The following is a 23887-nucleotide window of genomic DNA, read 5'->3' on the forward strand; positions in this document are numbered from 1 at the left end:
AACATGTTAGAATTGTGTAGATGTCCCAATATTTATGGACCTGACTGTAGTTGAAGGTAAATCCAAAGGAAATTGGACAGAAAATTGTATAGTGTGTGGCCAGCCTAATGGTGTGGTGGAGATTTTCTTGGCACTAGCAAGATGTACCTAATAAAGTGGCCGGCGAGTGTATGTTCCCAGTATGTTCCATTTGAACCCAGCACACATCAGTGCAGCACATTGGTGTGAACTGGGCCTAGTGGGATTAATGGGTTTCAGCTTGTCTTTGTGAGCAGGGGAGGACTGACAACTCATGGGGCCTCCGGGCAATAAGGGATCATGGGGCCCCTGTGTCCTTGTCCAAACTCAAAAAAGCCTATGAAAAAGGTACCAAGGGCATCTCATGGGGCCCCCTACTGACCCCAGGCCCTCGGGCAGTGCCCGAGTTTCCAAATGGTCAGTCCGCCCCTGATTGGGAGTTAGGAGAGTATGAAAACTTGGTGGTCTGAGTGGCAGAGGCGCCTGTTGTGATTAAGGATGAATCAGAGTCTTCTAGTATAAAGAACATCAAATTAGGGCTGAAGTAATTAATCAACATAATCGATTATAATTGATTATGGAAATAGATTCATAATCGATTAGTTGGTCAGCTGATTAGTTGGCCTACATACAAAATGCATTACTTGTTTACATATCAGAAAATACTGTACAGCACGCATACAGTTCAATATACATGCCAGTAAATTCCTGGGAACTTGTGAATGAGCAAGAAGCAATGCTTCATGGGACATGTAGTCCTAGGCAGGAGAAGGACATAAATGATTCTAAAGTTTTTTCACCTTGCTTTAGGGGTACTCTATACTATAGATTGCGTCTTGCTATAGGGGCACTCTGAGGGCAGGAGCAGCCAGAAGTGCTGGTAGGGGACCCCAGAAGACGAGAATCAGGGCTGGTCTGTGTAAAACCATTACACAGAGCACGTAAGTAGGACACGTTTGTAGTTTTCAAAAAATTCAAGGTTTACAATCCCTTTAAGGGCTCTGTACAGGGAAGATCAACATCTGAACCCAGAGAAGCTGGAGGCTGATAGACTGGAGGTAATAAAAGGCATTACAATAAAATATTTAAAAAAATTACCATTATTGTGCATTATATTTAAAAGTATTATATCCTTGAAAAAAAATATCTTTGAAAATTTCATTTGCTTTTAACATTCAATTTTAATATGAATGTAATTTCTGAACGAAAACCCACATATAATGTCTAAAAAATTGTTCGATTGAGAAGAGTTTTCTGTTCTGCTTCTTCAAATTTTCCCATCACTGTGGTCAAAAATGAACATCAATTTGACCCCACTAACAATTAGAAAATCGAACAAATGCTTCTGAAACGAAAACTTTCTAAGAAAGAATGTGTTTGTGAATGGCCAGAATTAGTGACAACAGGTGCCGGTAGCTTGTATCAAGGGAGTGCATATTATATTACAGTCCTGCTTAGAAATATGCAAAACAGCATTTTAAATCTTTTCATTTTTTTTTTAAATAAAAATGTTAATCTCTGAGTCTGATGATATGTACACCAAACTTTTTTTGAGGTTTTTATCCGATTAATTGATACAATAATCAGCCAACTAATCGATTATGAAAATAATCGTTAGTTGAAGCCCTACATTAAATTGCTTTATTTTACCAAAAAGGAGTGTTTTGTGGTTTTATACTTCAATTTGTTTATTGAAACATTGGCATACAGTGGTATACAAAGAAATAGCAACAGTTTCCACCTGCAAGGGGAAATGGAGTGCCTAATCATATGCATAGAACAAATAAGCACATGAAAAAAAAAAAATTATTAGTCAATGGCAATATATACAGAGAGCAACATCTCCACCAGGTAACAAACGTTCCATCAATCAATGAACATAGGCATTGCCATAGAAATTCACCAAAAGTATTCAAGCCAATTCAGGAGAAGAAAAAAAGGAATTGAGAATAAAGAGAACAGGAGAGAAAAGAAAAAAAAGACACCCTAGGGGGAGAGGAGAGAGAGAGGGTCAGCTGCAGTACTTTTAAGATATAGATATACAGTGGGGCAAAAAAGTATTTAGTCAGCCACCAATTGTGCAAGTTCTCCCACTTACAAAGATGAGAGAGGCCTGTAATTGGCATCATAGGTAGACCTCAACTATGAGAGACAAAATGAGAAAACAAATCCAGACAATCACATTGGCTGATTTGGAAAGAATTTATTTGCAAATTATGGTGGAAAATAAGTATTTGGTCACCTACAAACAAGCAAGATTTCTGGCTCTCACAGACCTGTACTTTCTTCTTTAAGAGGCTCCTCTGTCCTGCAGTCATTACCTGTATCAATGGCACCTGTTTGAACTTGTTATCAGTATAAAAGACACCTGTCCACTGCCTCAAACAGTCACACTCCAAACTCCACTATGGTGAAGACCAAAGAGCTGTCGAAGGACACCAGAAACAAAATTGTAGACTGCACCAGGCTGGGAAGACTGAATCTGCAATAGGCAAGCAGCTTGGTGTGAACAAATCAACTGTGGGAGCAATAATTAGAAAATGGAAAACATACAAGACCACTGATAATCTCCCTCAATCTGGGGCTCCACGCAAGATCTCACCCCGTGGGGTCAAAATGATCACAAGAACGGTGAACAAAAATCCCAGGACCACACGGGGGGACCTAGTGAATGACCTGCAGAGAGCTGGGACCAACGTAACAAAGGCTACCATCAGTAACACACTACGCCGCCAGGGACTCAGATCCTACAGTGCCAGACGTGTCCCCCTGCTTAAGCCAGTACATGTCCGGGCCCTTCTGAAGTTTGCTAGAGAGCATTTGGATGATCCAGAAGAGGATTGGGAGAATGTCATATGGTCAGATGAAACCAAAACAGAACTGTTTGGTAGAAACACAACTCGTCCTGTTTGGAGGAGAGAGAATGCTGAGTTGCATGCAAAGAACACCATACCTACTGTGAAGCATGGGGGTGGCAACATCATGCTTTGGGGCTGTTTCTCTGCAAAGGGACCAGGACGACTGATCCATGTACAGGACAGAATGAATGGGGCCATGTATCGTGAGAATTTGAGTGCAAACCTCCTTCCATCAGCAAGGGCATTGAAGATGAAACGTGGCTGGGTCTTCCAACATGACAATAATCCCAAACATACTGCCCGGGTAATGAAGGAGTGGCTTCGTAAGAAGCATTTCAAGGTCCTGGAGTGGCCTAGCCAGTCTCCAGATCTCAACCCCATAGAAAACCTTTGGAGGGAGTTGAAAGTCCGTGTTGCCCAGCGACAGCCCCAAAACATCACTGCTCTAGAGGAGATCTGCATGGAGGAATGGGCCAACATACCAGCAACAGTGTGTGCCAACCTTGTGAAGACTTACAGGAAACGTTTGACCTCTATCGTTGCCAACAAAGGATATATAACAAAGTATTGAGATGAACTTTTGATATTGACCAAATACTTATTTTCCAAAATAATTAGCAAATAAATTCTTTCCAAATCAGCCAATGTGATTGTCTGGATTTGTTTTCTCATTTTGTCTCTCATAGTTGAGGTCTCCCTATGATGCCAATTACAGGCCTCTCTCATCTTTGTAAGTGGGAGAACTTGCACAATTGGTGGCTGACTAAATACTTTTTTGCCCCACTGTATATCTGATCCATGGTTCCCACGTCACCTCAAATCTAGAGACGTCATTATTGACAATGCTTGTAAGTTTATCGTTTACCATTATCCAATTAAGTTTTTGTTTAACCCCGTCTAGCGAGATCAGTGGTTGTCTCCAAGTTCTAGCTATGGTAATGCGTGCCACCAGTAAGAGGTATAAAATTAATTTAGACAATTTTTCGGGAACGTCACCGGGTAGCAAATGAAATAACGCCACTTCTGGTGATCTACGAATATTAATTCCTGTTACCAAATAGATAAAATTAAACATTCGGATCCAGAATCTATTCACTACCGGACATTTCCAGCAGATATGGAACATAGTGCCCTCTTGTCCACAGCGCCGGAAGCAACTAGGTAATACTGAAGGGTACATTTTAGCAAGGCACGTAGGAACCAGATACCAACGAAGTAGCGTTTTATAATTGGATTAGATAAGAACAGTATTAATCGAGATCTTTGATAAACTATGGGCCGCATTCCGCCAAGTATCCAGGTCTAGTGAGCTATTCAGATCCCCTTCCCATTGAGTCATATAAGATAATTTAGTGAGTGGATCAACAAGGGAAGCATAGATAATGGACAAACGACCCCTCATCCTCCCAGGAGACCTCTAAAGGAGTGAGTGTGCAAGGTTCTAAGATTAATTTGAGTTTGCTAGTGATAAAAGAGATAAGTTGATAGTAGCAAAACAATTCCCCCGGAGGCATCTAATACTTTGTGAAAAAGTACTGAAGAGAACGAGGACGAAGCCCATCCAGGTAGTCTCCGATACGCAGCAACCCCTTATTCATCCACCATTGGAACACCAACGGTGATAAGCCAGGAATTGTTTTGTGGTTTTAAATTGCCACTTCTTCAGTTTACTGTGATACCTTGATGTTTCTCATTCCCTGGTGATCTAGTTCAGGTCAGGGTGAGTGCAGTGTAAGCCCCTTAGGGCCAAAACCCTTGGACCTCCATGGAACACCATTTTCCAAATCCCAGCTTGTCACTGTGTTGGGCCTGCCTTGGGCAATGCAGCACAATGGTGTGAATGGACTCTTAAAGCCATTGTAACCTAAAAGTCCTTCCCAACAGAGATAATGAAACAGAAAAAGGTATAACTAGTGCCCATTCCAACCAGAGTTCATGTTACATCTAATGTTGGTAAATGATGGGTTCTATGGACAATAGCTCGGTTTTAAATGGATCCTGGTTTAAACAAGATGTATGTCTGATCTGTGGAAAGTGGAGTTTATGGAAGTAACAGTAACCATCTTGCTATGGGCAACAAACGCGCTGTGCCATTACTTTTCCTATAGCAGTCTCAGGACCCCTGATGAGCACAGGGACAGACATTGTGCAAACTACGGAGAGTAAAACTCACAAAAGCATCTTCTTGAAAGACTATGTGACATTTTCAAGGCATTACGATTTATTTCCTAAGTGCTGCAAAATTGCATTAGCGGAGAAGTGCCTCTTGTGAGGGAATGACATCATTTTGCCTATTTGTAAGCACTCAGCTCAGAAAATGGCAGCCACTCAGGAGAAGATAATGCAACAATTGGCCGTTTGGCTTTCATGGATACAACCAAAGACATCAAGTTTCAGTTCCCTGAACTCAGCTTGGCCTGTTCATCTAATTTAAACTTTTTAAAACTCCAATTTAAAGTGTTACTAAACCCACAAAAGTAAAATCAGTCTGTATATGCAGTAAAGCATACTTGTTATACTCACTTTGGAACCTAAGGGGTTAATCCTCTGCATTGTGTAAAAAGGCTGTTTGATTCTGTCTTCTCTGCTCTTCCTCTTGTTCAAATGTCAACGTTTTATCTCCTGATACGACAGACTGAATCCGTAGCCATTCTGCACATTCTCAGTTTAGTGTATATTGCTAGAGAGGTTTTTTTTGTCTTGGGAGAGTGCAAGTGATCAGCACAGAGCCAATCAGCAATGTCCAGACAGAGGTCGGTTGTTGTCCATCCTCCTAGCGCAAACTCAAAACTCCTCTACAAGCTTTAACCAGTGCTCTGCTGGACACTGATAGAAGACACAAGACTGCTCTAACTGCTGAGAAAATGTATGTAGCAGTTTATATTTACTAAAATAATTGCACTTCCATGTTCTGTGTACTGTGGGAGATTGGATATAGTGAATGCAGGGTCCGGGGAGACCAGATATAGTGAATGCAGGGTCCTGGGCTTAGTAACACTTTAAGAGCATAGAATGAAACGTTTCTGTTGTAGTCTTTCATAGCCAGCAAACTCTTCTTTGTTCACCCCTCTGATATCATTTTCACTTTGTAACGAAGGGCACTACTTCATAGCTAACCCCCCATCCAATGATAGTGCCTCATTAGCCAATAAGGGTGCTCTCATTGGACAGGAGGAGGTAGGGTGGGCAGGCCTTACCATGCAATGAGGCCAGTAAAGCTCTTGTTAACAAAGTGAACTCACAAAGTTTTAGACGGATGCACAGGGGATGTCTTTTTGCCAGGCACCTTGTCCCTGTGGCATGACTTTTAGGACTAGTTTATACCAGCATTGTTGGGGTGAGTTAGGCAGCATTGTCCAACGCAAGAACAAGGCAGTCCTATGCTTTCTGTTTACTCCAGCCTTTCTCATCTTTTTAACCCTAGAGGACCCTTGGAAGAATGTTTAGGTCTAAGGAAACACTGCTATAAACAATTCATCAGAGGTCAGTGGGAAGAATGCTCCTTACATTGGTGGTTAGTGAAACAAATACTGCTTACATTGGTGGTCAGTGGGAAGAATGTCCCTTACGTTAGTGGTCAGTAAGAAGAATACTCCTACATTGGTGGTCAGCTAAAAAGACAATTGGTGTTATGCTGCTTGGTCTGCCAAGTTAGCTCTGGAACTATGCAGGCATCATCAGATAGGAGGTTAAAAAGCCACAGCTCAAGGAACCCCTGGTAACCTCTGGAGGAACCCTAGGGTTCCACTAACTCTAAGATCTGCTGAGCAGCTGAAAAGCGACATTAAGTAAAAAAGGGATTGGAAACATGTATATTGCTCTCAACCAATTCCAAAAAATAAAAGTACAAAGGGTATATAAGGCTTTATGTACAATAAGACTTTTTTTTATCAACAGGTTCTACACACAATCAGGGCACTTGCTTCTTTTTTCGAGTGTACATATTAAGAATTAACACAAGTCACATTTTTTTGGTGATGCCATGGATAGACTGGAAGAGCAGTTAGAACCTCTGTCAGGTTTATATTACTGGACCATGTAAAGCAGGTAAAAAGTATAGAACATGTCATCATTTTTCTCAGTAAATATATTTCTAAAGGTGCTGTTGACATGTCGGTAACTGTGCTTATTTTACCTGCTGTATAAATGAGGTGCTGGATATGAGTACTCAATGTTTCCTAATTAGGGAAAATGAATATGATTCATAAAGGGCACAGTGGCTTTGGTGAGGCTCTCTCAACAAAACTGGGGTACCCCTTAAAGTGTAAAAGAAAACTCTTTAAAGTTTTGGATAGTGTGTGATAGAGTGTGTGGAAAAAAAAAAAATAATAATAAAAAAATAAAAAGAATAAAAAAACAAAACAAAAAAAACCCCCTAAATCAAGGTTTGATGTAGGACAGTGCTAGGGTTAGTGTTTGGATCAAAGGTCAGGGTCAGTTTTTTTTTTGGTTGGTCAGGATTTTTTTTGTAATTTTTAAATTAGTATCATTGTCAGTTAGTGTCAGTGATAGTGTATTGTAGCAAGAAATATACAGCTAAATAAAAAAAATATTTTTTTTTTTACTATTTTGGGTTAGTTTTCCTTTGATATTAAAAAAATCAGGAAATAGCCATTACCATTCACCACCAAATGAAAGCCCAATTTGTCCTGAAAAACACAAGGTCTAATTCACTTGGATGCACATAGTAGTTGTGATGACAAGTTGCAAAATTGTGCTTAGGCATTTAGATTTGTTTTACCCTTAGGCGCGAAGGGGTCTCCTCGAGTTTCATGTCCAGGGTGAACAGGACAGCAGTAAACATTTGACTCTTACCCTCTCTGTTGACAACAAGTTATAGCTGAAGTTGGGATTTAGGATGTAAGATGAAATGTCTATTTACCTGTTTCTCTGGGGATAATCCAGACACAGCCATGTATGTACTTCCAATGGTTTTGATCTTCTCTATATCCTGGAATCTTTCTTCATCTAACAACTGAAAGGAAAATGTGATATAGATTACCACATTGAAAGAAGCACCTTAGTGATCGCGAGATGTGATCAGGACCCAAAACCATGATTTACACACATCTCTGCATGCACAGTATAGGGCAGCCCATTCGTTTAAATGGGCTACACTATGCGTGTATGTTGCCCAGAGGAAACTCCTGATCCTTTTTTGGGTGACGAGCTTTTTCACACATGTTTTGCCTAACTTGCTATGGGATTTTGTTGTACAAGAATTGTGGCACCACATTTGTGCATTTTGTAGCAATTCCGAATCGTGGGTGGAATCACAGCCGTTCTGCCTACGATTCCAAATCGCTTAACCTCCCTGGCGGTCTGATTTCAGATTTTTGGTGCTGAAAGCGGTACCATTATTTTGCATGGAAATTTGGCGTTTTTTATTGTAGGCCTGTAATTTTTAGGAATAATTCACTGAAATCTGTCCGAACAAGAGTCTAGTAAACATCCCGGGTAGGATAAAACTTGAAACACGAAATCATAAATTATAATTTAATAAATAATCATAAAAAATAATAATATAATAATAATAAATGTAATTCAATAATATAATCAAAACCAAAAACACTGAAATTCGAAATATAGAGCCAAGTTCGCACATCGCTGAGCAAAGTCGCAAAATCGTTTTCAGTGTCTGATGACGAATTTCCCCCACGAATCATTATCACTCAATTCTGCAAGTGGTTCTGATTTACTATCGCTGTTCTCTAGCCGGTCTAAAACCACTTTTGACCTAAAGGGACACTTTTTGGACGTCATGGACGTTTCTCAGTTTCCAGGCAGAAAGAACAGTAAAAATGCAAGCAGGGCGCAGGACAAAGCACTCGGGACAAAATGTATGTGAAATGGTTTGATACAGGAATGTTTTACTATGTGATTTTAGTGTATTTAGTGAATGTCACTTTTTGTCATTTTCAAATTTCCTGCCGTTCCATCCCCCGTAGGTCCTGACGCTCGCAGGGGACGGAACCCAGATGACAGATGCCGGCATCCGCCGGATTACATTGCTGGGGACACTTCAGGAGGGACATCGCAGGAGCGCAGGACAAGGTAAGTGATCGAGAGATCGTGGAGCAGCGCCGCATGGTAAGCCCAAGTGTAGCTCGGGGTTACCGCTTGTGGTACTGAAACTTTACCCCAAGCTACACTCGGGAATACCGCCAGGGAGGCTACTGGAAATGAGGCCTAATAATTAATCTATTAATATTCATGGAATTCCTTTCCATTTTTTTATTGTTTTAGACTAGTGTATCTTAAGGAAAAAGGAATATGTCACGTAGGAACAAAAGTTCAGTTTTGACATATGGACTTTTCCCAGGAAGAGCTGTCAAAGGGTATTTATCACCACCTATCGTTTCACCTAGCATTCTACCATCTCCTGAAATTACACCTGAGCATAGTGGGAACTCACGTTCCTTCTTGTGTTATTGTCTTTGTGTGTTTTTCAAGCAGAAATGCTTGCTGCTTATTGGGCAGCCCATTCATTTGAAAGAACTGGACTCAATTCAGCTAATTTAAACTGAAAGTTCAGTTGCTCTTCAAAACTACAACAAACATGACAGGTGCTGCTCAAGGTTCCACCAGGTCCTCTTGCATGACAAATCGCTAGAAGTATCAACAAGGAGGAATGGATCCCTCTGGTCCTCAGCATTCACTCATCCAGCAGTGATTAATCCATATATGAAGAAAAAGCCACACTCCCAGCCGAACTGGAGCGTATCAATGTGAAACTGCCTCAGATAGCTCTCCTACACAGGCCAAGGCTCTGACACAATTCACCCCATAGAAGATGACTATGACTAAGCCCCAGTGGGCAAGGCAAAACAAGTCATGGGGCATGGCCTGAGTAGGAGAGCTATATGAGGCCGTTTCACATTGATACTCACACGCAATGGTTGGGCTGGGAATGCAGCTTTCATTGCATACGTGTCTCAGGAGTTTACAGCAGGGGGTGGGGTGGGGGGACTTCCAATGACAATAGCCAGCCAATTCCATCGAAAGTGGGTTTGGGTCTTCAGGTTCCCATTTTAACTGTGGGAAGCTGGCTGTGACTCCTTGCAGTTTCCCTTTGTACAAGCACATTCTGCAGAGCACTGTGTGGATGGTCCTGAAGCTTCTTCGGACTTGTGACGTGTCCCAGGAGGCTACAGAGGGGTGGATGGTAAAATGTTTGGTGGAATTGCCAAGGCTATTCCAGTGGAAGTGTAAGCAGGTACCTGAGAAAACTAGGTACAGCTCCCCCCCCCCCAAAAAAAAAAATTGTCAAACATAGTGGTGGTGAAGAGGACATAAAGCTGAACTTCCATTTTAGGGTGTGCTCAAGGCCCAGGTGTAAAGGCAACTATATTCAGTTAGCCCCCTTTGACAGCTAGCAACTGACATTGTGTGCAGCTGCTATTAGAACCCACCAACAAAAGTGAACCAATCTGCGAGAAACAATTCTGTGTAAGTTGATCGTAGCACAGGGTGCTCACTTTGGATGCCAAAGGTTGTGTGCCTACAGACTCCACTAATGGAAATCTGGCAGTGGAGATTATGAAATAGTACCGCGCTTTTGCAAAACAGGTAGGGGGCGCGCACGAGGCGTGCCGCCGCCCTACCTGCAAGGCTGCAGTAGCTCTGCTTTCTGTCAGTTCCCTGTCAGCTCCTGACATGCTGATCCAGAGAGAAGAGCTGGGCGACAAAAGAACATTATTTTTGGGTGGATGGCATGTTGCATTATCCAAACCTCGAGACCTTCGATCTGCCTTTCCCATCAGTGATATTTACCTCATCAAAATCAGCGATGATCTCATTGAGTAAGCGCAGGCATTCCACGCCTTGGTTATTCATTTCTGTTTGGGAGTAGAAATCAGCGAATCCAGGGATAGAAGCGAACATAACGCCTACAGCATCGTAGGACTGGGAGTACAGCTCCTGAAACAGAAAAACACCAACACCGCGCTTCTAGTCAGAAGTGTAAATGAAAGCCACGGGCATATTGCAACATTCAGCTTATAACATAACCTGTGTCAGACTAAAACATCTGACTCTCTCGTTCAGCCCTTAAGGCAAGGATGTCAAACTCGAAAGAAACACAGGGCTAAACTAAATAAAATACGGTTGCAAAGCACCATGGTGGATCTACTGAGGGTTGCACCTACAGAATTCCAAAATAGTAATACTCTTTATGGATATATTGTTTTTAATAAATATGCATTTTATATGTATTTTTATTAAATTCAGCTTAAATTATTTAAAAAAAAAAGGTAGTTTTAATTTTTTTTCTCTCTTTTGATAATTTTAACAAAGCTTTACAAAATATAACCACTGGATTTTTCACAAAATGTACAAAGGATTTATCAACGGTAAAGTACACTTGAAAAGGCAATGATCAATCAAGCAAAATATAATCCATATTATGATCTTCAAAAATATGTTAAATGGGAGAAAGCCGTCCCAAGAAGTGCAAGTTTTGGGGTGAAGGTAGATTTTGCACAATGAATAACACAAAGCCACCTCTGTGGCAGATGAATCAAAAAACAAAATAACTATAAAAAAAGGAGAAAGGTGGGAAAAAGGGGGGGGGGGCAGGGAAAGTAAAAAGACATGATAGTACTCCTCTAAGAAAAAATACCAAGTTTGAGTAAATTATAATAGATTGTCGTAACTGAGTCCCATATTGGTCTGTCACCGGAGACCTAGATGGTTAAAAGTCTGCGGGCATATAATTGGAGATTCAGGGTTCCCATATTTTTTAGAAATTTAGACATCCTCTCGTCTGTTGTGGCTGCCATTTTCTCATAATTCTTGCAACACAATATTTAACCACTTCAGCTCCAGAAGGTTTTGCTCCCTTTATGACCAGGCCATTTTTTGCTATTTAACTACATTAACTGGTAATTGGGTGTTCATGCAAAGCTGTACCCAAGCAAAATTTAGATAATTCTTTTCACACGAATAGAGCTTTCATTTGCTGGTATTTGATAATCACTGGGTTTTTTTATTTTTTTATTTTAGAAATGAAAAAAGACCAACATTTGTGCACTGGTGTGCAGTCATTTTGGAACAGGAAGGGTCCCCAAACTGTTCTCACAAAGTTGGGAGCATGAAATTGCCCAAAATGTCTTGGTATGCTGATGCCTTTAGAGTTCCCTTCACTGGAGCTAAGGGGCCAAGCCCAACCCTTGGAAAACAACCCCACACCAAAATCCCCCCTCCATCAAATTTTACACTTGGCACACTGCAGTAAGCAAGTACTGGCAACTGCCAAACCCAGTCATGTCCATCGGATTGCCAGACAGAGAAGCGTGATTTGTCACTCCAGAGAACACATCTCCACTGCTCTAGAGTCCAGTGGCAGCGTGCTCTACACCACTGCATTCACCTTTTTGCATTGCACTTTATGACATAAGGCTTGGATGCAGCTACTCGGCCATGGAGACCCATTCCATAAATCTCTCTACACACTGTTGTTGTGCTAATCCGAAGGCCACATGAAGTTTGGAAGTCTTTATCTATTGACTCTGCAGAGAGTCGGCAACTTCTGTGCACTTCAGCATGCGCTAACCCCGCTCTGTCAGTCTATGTGGCCTACCACTTTGTAGCTGAGTTGCTGTTGTTCCCAGTTGCTTCCACTTTCTTATAACTAACAGTTGACCGTGGTATATTTAGTAGCAAGGAAATTTCATAGGTTGCACAGGTGGCAACCTATCACGGTACCACGCTTGGATTCACTGAGCTCCTGAGAGTGACCCATTTTTTGTAGAAGCAGTCTGCATGCCTAGGTGCTTGATTTTATACACCTGTGGCCATGGAGGTGATTGGTACACCTGAATCCTATGATTTGGAGGGGAGTCCCAATACTTTTGGCAATATAGTGTATATATGGGGCAGTGGTCTGAAGCGGGAGAGTTCTCACACACGTGAATGCCTGGGGATTATCTCTACTGGAGAAACAGAAGATAAGTGAGCGCTTATGTGGCAATATATACTAAGCAGCAGCTGTACACCAGAAAAGGCACCGTATCAAACCTTCAATAGCATATATATGTAAAGGGAGGGATGTGCAGCGCTATATATGCAGACAAATGATGAATAAACACCGATAATGCACAATATTAAACGGTGACTGTAAGTTAATAACGCCACTAAATGGTGGCTAAGGTGAGAAAAGTAAACAGTCCAATGAAGGAGTGCTCTTAAGATTTTAGTTAACACTGGATCCGCCTTCAGAATTTTCCAATTCTGATTAATAATACTTGAGATGGTCTTATATTGTCTAGAAAATGTAGTAACAAAAGGACAAATTTTTTTTTTTTTTTTTTTTTTTTTTTTTACATCTCAATACATCTCAAGTATTATTAATCAGAATTGGAAAATTCTGAAGGCGGATCCAGTGTTAACTAAAATCCTCCCTGATAGACCTGAGATCACCTACAGGAGAGCTCAATCCCTGAGAAATTTTATAGCCCCAAATATTATCAACCCTCCTAGGAATACTTCCTTTTTGAACAATATTACCGGCTTTTTTCCATGCAACAGGTGTATTATATGCACCTGTAATAACAAAAGGAAAAAGAGGGTGGATAATTTTACATCGACCAGTACTGGCAGGTCATTTAAGATCAATAACTTTATATCATGTCATAGTAAACATGTCGTGTATCTTTTACAATGTCCGTGCAAAAAACAGTACATTGGGCGCACCATCAGAAAACTTAAGGACAGACTCCGGGAACATGTTAGTAACATTAAGAAGGGCTTTAAAGATCATTCTTTATCATTACACTACAGGACCCATCATAATAGGGACCCATCTTCATTACAGTTTGTAGGTATTGATATAGTACAAGCCCACTGGAGGGGCGTAAATAAGAAAAGAACAGTCTCGCAAATGGAAACGAAATGGATATTCCAGATGGACTGTATGCGCCCCAAAGGACTTAATATAGAATTGGATATCAATAGTTTTATTGATAATAGTTAATTGAAACTATTTAGATATCCTTCTATATGTACATTTATATATGAATTCTCTGCCATTGATCCTAATCTGTGTTTATCGTATTTTATTAAAACTATAAGGGTTTCCGTTTGCCATTATAATGATATATACTTGTTTTTAGGTGAACTTATTTTAATAAGTATGTTAGTATTTTAACATTTTGCATGCACTGTTGACCTATAGGTCCACAGATGTATGTTATATTTTACAGCTTTATTAAGTGTATATATTGTTGATTATTACGGGTTTAGAAATGATTTTCATACATAAGGGTATTCATGATGTATTTATCCTTTTGTTTGGCAGATTGCATATATTTGCCATTATTTATGTATGCATGATTACCAGGTTTTTATATGATTTTAAAAGTATTTTTAATTTAATTTTATTTTTATGTAAATATATTTTTATTCATATATAGGTCTTATATATTTACATTATTTTGGTTATGATAAATATGGGCTGTGTAATAGAATTTTGGATCTATCAATCAATCAATTAATTAAGGATCCATTCTTGCTTCTGCCCATAGCCATATCATTTGGGTCTTACCCTGCACAGGTGATCCATAATCTGTGGATTGTATTATCCCTGGTGCTTATAGCATTAGATTAAACCAGCCCTGTTGTCCACAGCATTCATTTCGCTGCTTGTCTCTGTGCACCCGACGATTGGCGTTTGCGCATGCGCCATCGGGTCGGGCTACAACAAAATGGCGCCCGTTGCGCGGACATTCAGCGCAAGGAAAATGGCGCGTGACGTACTGCGCATGCGCCAATGTCCGTATATAGCTACTGTCATTTGCGTCCACCACTGTAAGCTGCACCCCTATGACTACGAGCCTTCGCTCGAAACGCGTCAGGGAAGGCTACAGCAGGTTGGACGCATCACCGCCGGCGCCACGAGGGGCCCCGGCGGCCATTTTTGATTTACTCCTGGGTCAGTACCATTTTGTTGTGTGTTGGATTTCCTGCTATCCTGTGCCCCTAATAAAGATACCTAAGGATATTACACTATGTGGCCCTTTCTATTTATTTGAGTTCTGGTGGGAGCCGGCCAAATCTACAGAAAAGCTGCATTCATCCGGGTACCAGGCCATGAGGGATATGCTGACCAGATCTGACCAGACCAGGATGATGACACAGGAGGTCCAGTGATATTTACACAAATGCGCATAAAGATTGCGTATCTGGTGAGTGCGCAGTCTTTATATTTTATCACCCGATGGTCCTTTTACTGGACGTCTGAAGATCACCCTGGATCTTAAGAGCACTCCTTCATTGGACTGTTTACTTTTCTCACCTTAGCCACCATTTAGTGGCGTTATTAACTTACAGTCACCGTTTAATATTGTGCATTATCGGTGATTATCTCTACTGGTCTGACAAATGTAGGGAGGGCCACTGGGATCTGTGTTTTCCCTGAAGACACCAGCTCCTGGACACTACTGACAACCATGGACCTTAATACGATGGACCTTTTAGAACAGTTTTATTACATTATGGACTTTGCTATCCTTGGAGTCTTTTCTTAAGTAAAGCATTGAAATTTTGCCTTTTGCCTGTTCTGAAGTTATTTAAAGGAGAAGTACAGCCAAAGCAGTTTTGGCAGTACATCTTCTGTGGATCACAGAAGTGCAGTTCCTTCTGCACTCCTGTGACCCATTTTCAGCTGACAGAGGACTGAAGTCTGCTGTCGCCTGACATCACTCAGCTGGTCCAGGCGGGGGAAAGATCCCAAATTCAAAGTCGGGATCTACTCCAGAGTCTGGAGCTGCACCTGGCTCAGGCTCTCAGCGAAGTGCTGAGAGCCTGACCCAGCCGCTCCCTGCCCCTGCACAGCCCAACGCTCCAGGAGTGCTGGGGGGGCTGAGTAAACAGCAGTGAATGACAGTCCCGCTCTCTGCTCAGAGCAGCTGTGAGAACTCAGTGATCAGCGGTCATGTGATCGCTGAGTTCTCACTCATAGAGCTGGCATGGGGACATCCACCTAGGATGTATAAGTACCTAAGTATAAATAGGAAAAAAAGCCCTACTTTAAAGGAGTGCAATGCAGGCAATCGGCACATTTCTATAGCTTTCGGTCACTAGCATACTTAGGTACTTTAGAGTCAATCTGGTGCAGCAAGTGATTACCTTGGGTATCGGAAGTCTACAGTCAGTTATTGCAGCCTGCCGGTGGCATGTACCTTCCGGTGGCATGTCAGTGTATGGCCTCTAGCAGCAAAGGAGATGTTGTTGGCAAGTCTTCCACCAGTGGTCTGTCTCCCATAGCAATTGGAGTGGATTCACGCCACAAGGTTTCCCCTCTTGTATAGAGGTACGCAAGTTCAAGAGGCAAGTCAAGTGCATGTGTGGAGCCTGAGCTAGGTGCACAGCAGTGCTCCATTCTGCTGCTGGGAATGGTAGTGGAAAATGCTGGACAGGTAGATGTGGATATGGCTCAGCATGTCCCTTCTAATTGCAAGTCTACAGTGAGATTGTACATTGTCACGGGGACCCAAGGGTTTACTGGAGAACCGTTATGGTGCAAATGTACACGTTGTGCATTCATCGCTAAGAGTAGAGGCCCGCCTTGAGGTTGAGCATTCCCTGGTGGTGAAAAAAGTGCAGAGCTACATATAAAAATAAAAAACAAAACATGGTCATTGACAACACGATGAATAAATGTGAAAGTCCAAACACAATTCTTCTAAACAAAATTTTTCTTTCTGCCGTGATCACTAAGTGCTCCAACCAAAAAAGTGCTCAATTCCTCCACCAGATGTCTGCTCACCTCCAGCAATGTGACCTCACATATAATATGTCTGGCCTAACTGCACTTTTGGTCCCACAATGGACACTGAAGATCAACTTGATGAATAAATGGATGTAGCTATCTCACTCCGAATACATCCCTCTGGTAACTCAGTTTCCATGACATGTGGTTCCACCCACCAGACTCAAAACAATTCCCAGAACACTTTAAAAAACACACCAAAATTAGAAACTGTAGCCAGGGAGGTGCAAGGTCTGCACCTCTCAGGCTACAGTCAGGGTGCATTCCCTGGTGGTGGCCTCAGCCTTGTCCCAGGGCAATGATGAAAATGGCACAGAGTAAAGGTACCCCATATGTGAAGTAGATATCTGTTTACAGGTGCCTAGCGTAGCCCAGAAGAATCCACCGCAGTGTAGGCCTGTCATGTGAACCCTACTTGGCGCCCAAGGAGTAAGGGAACATGGAGAGAGTGTTACCCACCTGCACTACATACACCTCATTGAGGTGGAATGTAAGGTCGAGCTAGACAACCACTTAAGAGAATAAGAGATTCTGTACAGCCTATGTTACAGAAAATTGAACAGTGGGAACATGGGTACATCTGTAATATTTTGTATTTATATATATTTTTGTAATATATATATATGAGTCGTCAATAATGAGCGTGGTGGCATGTTAAGTACCTGTCCTTTTTATATAAATATGTGGTTGTTGCTTCAATAATTGCATAGAGTAATGGCTCTTTGCTAAAAGGCAGTCTTGGCTATGATTACATGCAATAGAAAGATAGCGTATGGCAGCTGCAAATACCATTTCTATAACGTTTGCACACAGCTAAAGCTTTATTTGACCCTTTATTGACATGTTTTTCAGGTTATGGCTTAATTTGTTTATATTTTTTGCATTTTAATATTTGATATGCTATTTGCATTTTACATGTTATGAAAAATAATATTTTTCATAACATGTAAAATGCAAATAAAATATTAAAATACAATAAAATGTTAAAATACAAAAAAAATAAACAAATTAAGCCATAGTCTGAAAGACATGGCAATAAAGGGTCAAATAAAGCTTTAGCTGTGTGCAAACGTTATAGAAATTGTATTCGCATGTTATTAAAAATGATATATATATGCAGGCCTGAGTACTTGGTGTCATTCTGGACTCCAACCTATCCTTCCAGCCCCAAGTCCAATCTTTAACAAGCTCGTGCAGACTCCACCCCCGCATCGCCAAAATCCACACGTTCCTAACCCCAGAAACCACTAAACAGCTCATCCACTCCCTCATCATATCACGACTCGACTACTGCAACTCCCTCCTCACTGGCCTGCCTCGCCGCTGGCTATCCCCGCTTCAGTCGATCCTGAATACGGCTGCCAGACTCATTCACCTTTCCAACCGCTCCGTTTCTGCCACCCCCCTCTGCCAATCCCTCTACTGGCTTCCGATTGCGCAACGGATCAAATTCAAAATCCTAACACTGACGTACAAAGCCGTCCACCATACTGCCCCGAACTACATCACCGACCTAATATCCAAGTACCGCCCAACACGCACACTCCGCTCCTCACAAGACCTCCTTCTCTCTAGTTCCCTGGTCTCCTCCTCCAATGCCCGCCTCCAGGACTTCTCCAGGGTGTCACCCATCCTCTGGAACTCCCTGCCCCAACCCATCAGATTATCACCTATTCTCCTCTCCTTTAGGCACACCCTGAAAACCCACCTCTTCAGGGAAGCCTACCCCACCCCCTGCTAACTTGCCGACCTCCACCACTCTTCCTACCACCCCATCCCCCACAGCTCCTCCTGTACCACCATCCCCTCCCTCCTAGATTGTAAACTCGAAAGAGCAGGGCCCTCAATCCCCTCATGTTTTGCATTGTGTTGGTATTGTTCTGTCACATGTTCTGTCTCCCTTTGTAATGTACAGCGCTGAGTGAACCTTTGGCGCTTTATAAATACTGTATAATAATAATAATTATAATATATATATATATATATATAATATACACACAGTATAATATATTGACAAGTCTGTATTTTTATAATTTCTACAGTATATTTTATATACAGTGGTTGGAAAAGAAAATGGAAATACTACATGATCTGCAGGTGTGAAAGTGACAACATGTTTTGTGTTTGAAAGCAGAAGTGATGTAGCATTCTTTTGCTTCCGCTGTGTGATGAGACACCTAGCTAACAGATGGGAAGCCTCACTTTCATCATTCTCTGCGTTTGCAGAGAAAACACTCCGAAAAAAAACAGATGTGTTATCTTATCTGTTGCTGGTCCTATTCTGCTGCATTCCTGACTGTCAGTCTGACAGCGCTGATTATTTTGGAACACAGGGATGACTAGTCCACCTATCACTTTTACACTTATTCCATTAAAGAAAATCAGCGAGTACATTAATGATTCCCTTGTTGTAAATATCGTAAAACCTGGGCAGAGCGGAGGACAAAGATTGCTTGAGACAAATACAAGAACCAGGGGCGTCCCTAGGCAGGGGCGGGGGTTGTGCGCCGCACTGGGTGACACCTACCGCATGGGGTGACACCGGACCGGCTCCATGAAAAGGTAAGTTGTAAAGCAAGCTGACGATCCCCGCAGCATGGATCGGATCTGCGGATTGGGGAACATATTGGATCGGACTCTGATCCATTATGCTCAATCCGCAGATCCGATCCATCCTGCAGGGATCGTCGGCATGCAATCTATACAGGGTGACACCGGATCCGCTCCATGAAAAGGTAAGTTGTAAAGCAAGCTGACGATCCCCGCAGGATGGATCAGATCTGTGGATTGAGCAGAATGGATCGGAGTCTGATCCGTTATGCTCAATCCGCAGATCCGATCCACTCTGTGGGGATCGTTGGAGGGGGTGTCACCAAGTGTTACCACACCGGGTGACACCAACCCTAGGGACGCCCCTGATAAGAACATCATATGCTTTAATTACTTCAGGATGTGCTGCACATGTCCAAAACAACTTCTTCAGGCTCCATGTACAATAGTGTTCTTTTAACCACTTCCAGTCCAGACACTGTCTCCCCCTTCCTGACCAAGCCAATTTTCAGCTTTCAGTGCTATCATACTTTGAATGACAATTGCGCAATCATGCAACACTGTACCCATATGAATTTTTTAGCATTTTTTTGAGACAGATAAAGCTTTATTTTGGTGGTATTTATTCACCACTGGGATTTTTATTTTTTTTGCTATGTAAATTAAAATGTCCAAAATTTTGAAAGAAAGTGTTATAAAAGTTTGCAAATAAATAGTATTTCATCATAAATCTTGGCCAAAATGTATTCCATTATATTTTTAGTTAAAAAAAATAACCCAAATTAGTTTATAACCAAAAATTATAATTTTTAAACATTTTTTTTTTACATTTTTAAAATTTTTTTTATATTATTATTTTTTTTTTTACATACTGTCACCCTAGCAGTACAGTGTCGCCATGGACACTGTGCTACGTGCTCCCAGGGAGCACGCACAAGCAGGGGGCGGGGAGGCCATTTATAAACGGCCACCCGACCCTGCACTGCCACCATCCGGCCGTTTATATACAACGGCCGGACGGGAGGTGGTTAAAGCTAAAAAAAATCCTGGAAAAAACGCTGGATAAAAAAAAGCTGGTAATAGCGTTTTTTTGGTAGTGTTTTAGTAGCATTTAGAAAAGTTTAGCGTTTTTTTTCTGCTGGAAAATTGCTACAAAAAACTCTGCAAAAACAATTTTTTTTCTGCTCCTAGAAGCTGAAGCTCAATAGCCTAAAGTAGTGTGCATGGACACATAGGAGAACACTATTTAGCTTCCAAGAGCTTAATAAAATGTTAGTGTGCATGAAGCCTGAAAGTACAGAGGGCATGTGTAGAGTGTCCAGTCCTTCTGCCCAGCTGCTGTGCTCCTCCCTTCCACTTGAAGGAGTTGCTGTACATACTGTACATATACAGTTGTACATACAGCAGTTCTAGCAGCTGCTGCTACCAAAAATTGTCTGTCTGGCATAGTGCTTTCAACACCATTCAACTGCAAAATAGTTACAAAGTAAATCTTTGGCATCAGCTTCAATCTTCAGATGATGTCACTGAAAGAAACTTAGTATGTGTAAAAAAAATCTTTAAACAAAATGTGTCTTTATTAAACCCCTTTTTACTATTAGTTTACCTTAACCAGCCCTAATTAAGTCCTTCTTCCCCTTCTTCCTTTAATTATTTTCCTGCTGATTTTTTTTCTGCTTTATTAACCATTAATGTTTACATTTTTTGTTTTGTTGTTTTCTTTGTGTCACATTGAAAAAAGTATTTCCTTTGTAAATAGGTTTGATTTCTACCAGGTTTACAATTATAGTGTCATTTGAGGCTAAGTTCACACCTCAGTGTTTTACGGTGCATTTTGCATTTTGCAGAAACACACTACAGTCCATTTAATTTGATATCCTATGGGACACGTTCACATCTCCGCATTTTCACCCTGTGCGATTTTTGGAAAGGGTCAGGGACTTTTTGTAACACAAAACACTGTGGTTTGGTTCAATAGACTTCAATGGAGACGCTGCAGAAATGCATGTAGTGCGTTTTTGATGCTTTTTTTTTGTTTGTAATCTGCCCAGCAACAAGTTGGTAAAAAACAAAACACAAAAAATGCAAAACGCATCAAAAACGCTTCAAAAGCACATAAAAATGCATGCGCAAAAATGCAAAACACACCGCAAAGAGCACTGCAGAAATGGATCAAATGCAAGCTGCATTGAAAAAAAATTACATTCAAAAAGACAAAAGTGCATTTTTAACTTCTTTGCCTTTTTTGTCCAGGGATTGCATTAAAAAAAATAATTTTTGCAAGACAATATCACGAAGCATTCTTAAAACAACAATACATGTAACACTTTGTTATCTTAAGTAGTGACAAAGTTATTGCTGAACAAACAGGTCCATATCAGAAATGTAAAAATTGCTCTGGTCCAAAGGGGTGTAACAGGTGTAAGATCTGGCATGGTACAGGTGCACTAAAGTATAGAAAAAGATGAAAACTTATTTTAGGCAACCAGTTAGCTAGTTTGCTAGTATACAGTGCCTTGAAATTTTCCACATTTTGTCATGTTACAACCAAAAACATAAATATATTTTACTGGGATTATTGGGACCAACACAAAGTGAAGTGGAAGGAAAATGATATATCATAACGCTCTGTCAGTTTGGATGGAGAGCATCGGTGAACAGCAATTTTCAAGTCTCGCCACAGATTCTCAATTGGATTTAGGTCTGAACTTTGACTGGGCCATTCTAACACATGAATATGCTTTGATCTACACCATTCCATTGTAGGTCTGGCTGGATGTTTCGGGTCGTGGTCCTGTTGGAAGGTGAACCTCCACCCCAGTCTCAAATCTTTTGCAGACTCTAACAGGTTTTCTTCTAAGATTGCCCTGTATTTGGCTCCATCCATCTTCCCATCAACTCTGACCAGCTTCCCTGTCCCTGCTGAAGAAAAGCATCCCCACAACATGATGCTGCCACCACCATGTTTCACGGTGGGAATGGTGTGTTCAGGGTGATGTGCAGTGTTAGTTTTCTGCCACACATAGCGTTTTGCTTTTAGGCTATAAAGTTCAATATTGGTCTCATCTGACCAAAGCACCTTCTTCCATGTTCCCCACATGGCTTCTCGCAAACTGCAAACTGGACTTCTTATGGCTTTCTTTCAATAATGACTTTCTTCTTGCCACTCTTCCATAAAGGCCAGATTTGTGGAGTGCACGACTAATAGTTGTCCTATGGACAGATTCTCCCACCTGAGCTGTGGATCTCTGTAGCTCCTCCAGAGTTCCCATGGGCCTCTTGGCTGCTTCTCTGAGTAATTCTCTCCTTGCCCAGCCTGTCAGTTTAGGTGGACGGCCATATCTTGATAGGTTTGCAGTTGTGCCATACTCTTTCCATTTTCAGATGATGGATTGAACAGTGCTCCGTGAGATGTTTAAAGCTTGGGATATTTTTTTTATAACCTAAACCTGCTTTAAATGTATCCACAATTTTATCCCTGACCTGTCTGGTGTGTTCCTTGGCCTTCATGATGCTGTTTATTCACTAATGTTCTCTAACAAACCTCTGAGGGCTTCACAGAACAGCTGTATTTATATTAAGATTAAATTACACAAAGGTGGACTCTATTTACTAATTAGGTGGCTTCTGAAGGCAATTTGCTCCGCTAAATTTTAGTTAGGGGTATCAGAGTAAAGGGGGGTGAATACAAATGCACACCACACTTTTCAATTCTTTATTTACAAACAAATGTGAAAATCATTTTCCTTCCACTTCACAATTATGTGCCACTTTGTGTTGGTCTATCACATAAAATCCCAATAAAATACAGTTACGTTTTTGGTTGTAACATGACAAAATGTGGAAAATTTTAAGGGGTATGAATACTTTTTTAAGGCACTGTATGTAGGTTAGTGAAGACTTGTGTCACTAGTGGGCTGCTTGGGCAATTCTAAGGCAAAGAGTCCCCAAGGAACTTCTTGCCCTGGGAGATACCACATAAAAGGAGGTATGGCTTTTGCTGCATGATGCTCTCTGTTCATGGCCCCAGGATTGTCCCCTACGAAACAGCTGTAGAGCACAAGACAAAATATTGAGTCAGTACTCAAGAAAGCCACCCATACTATTATCAGTATAGGTGGGGTTCAGGCAGAGTCAAAATTCAGCAGGTAAAAGAAAAACCACAGCATCCAGAAGACGGGGCCGGGGAGGGGGAAGCAAAAAAAATTGCAGGAAAGACAAGCACTACAAAAGACTATTGAGAACCTAGCTTGACAATGCCCTTGGCAATCTTAAGTACATGGGAGCTGCAGAACTACAGCAAGCACCTTAAACAGTGCACCTGACCTAAACAGGTTCACTTCAGTGAAGGATCTGCTAGGGATGAGTGGCAGCTGCTGATTTCTTACTGTGTGAGTGTAATTTTCAGGATGACGTCTTGATATTCCCAGCAGAATAACATGCAAATAACAGTAGTTTGATGCAGCCGTTTACTTGTATATTATGAGCGCTTGCTGACATTACTGAGCCCTGATGAAGGGGAGCATGTTTAGCCTCAAAACATGCAGGCTGTTTTGTGAATCATTAAAGCTGCATTGAACTCACTGAGGATCTAGCAGTCCTTCTGTAGCTTTAAAGTGGTAGTAAAATTGTTGTTTTTTTTACCTGTAGGTACTGTAACCATCTCCAAACCGTGCAATGTTTAGGAGTTATT

General features: G+C 41.3%; 1 protein-coding gene across 2 annotated transcripts in view; it reads right to left on the reverse strand.

Annotated features, from left to right (window-relative positions):
• ADCY8 (adenylate cyclase 8) overlaps positions 1 to 23887 on the reverse strand; it is a 422640-nt gene that overhangs the window by 24764 nt on the left and 373989 nt on the right. For both annotated transcript variants that reach the window (XM_089685929.1, XM_089685930.1), the window contains 2 exons: positions 10650 to 10796; positions 7759 to 7851 (listed from right to left, as the gene is read on the reverse strand). In XM_089685929.1, the coding sequence (XP_089542055.1) occupies positions 7759 to 7851; positions 10650 to 10796 (240 nt within the window). The remainder of the gene's footprint in view (positions 1 to 7758; positions 7852 to 10649; positions 10797 to 23887) is intronic.

This window comes from Staurois parvus, unplaced genomic scaffold, assembly GCF_062004578.1.
Source record: "Staurois parvus isolate SC_StPar_1 unplaced genomic scaffold, SC_StPar_1.0 ptg000389l, whole genome shotgun sequence".
Lineage (NCBI taxonomy): Eukaryota > Metazoa > Chordata > Amphibia > Anura > Ranidae > Staurois > Staurois parvus.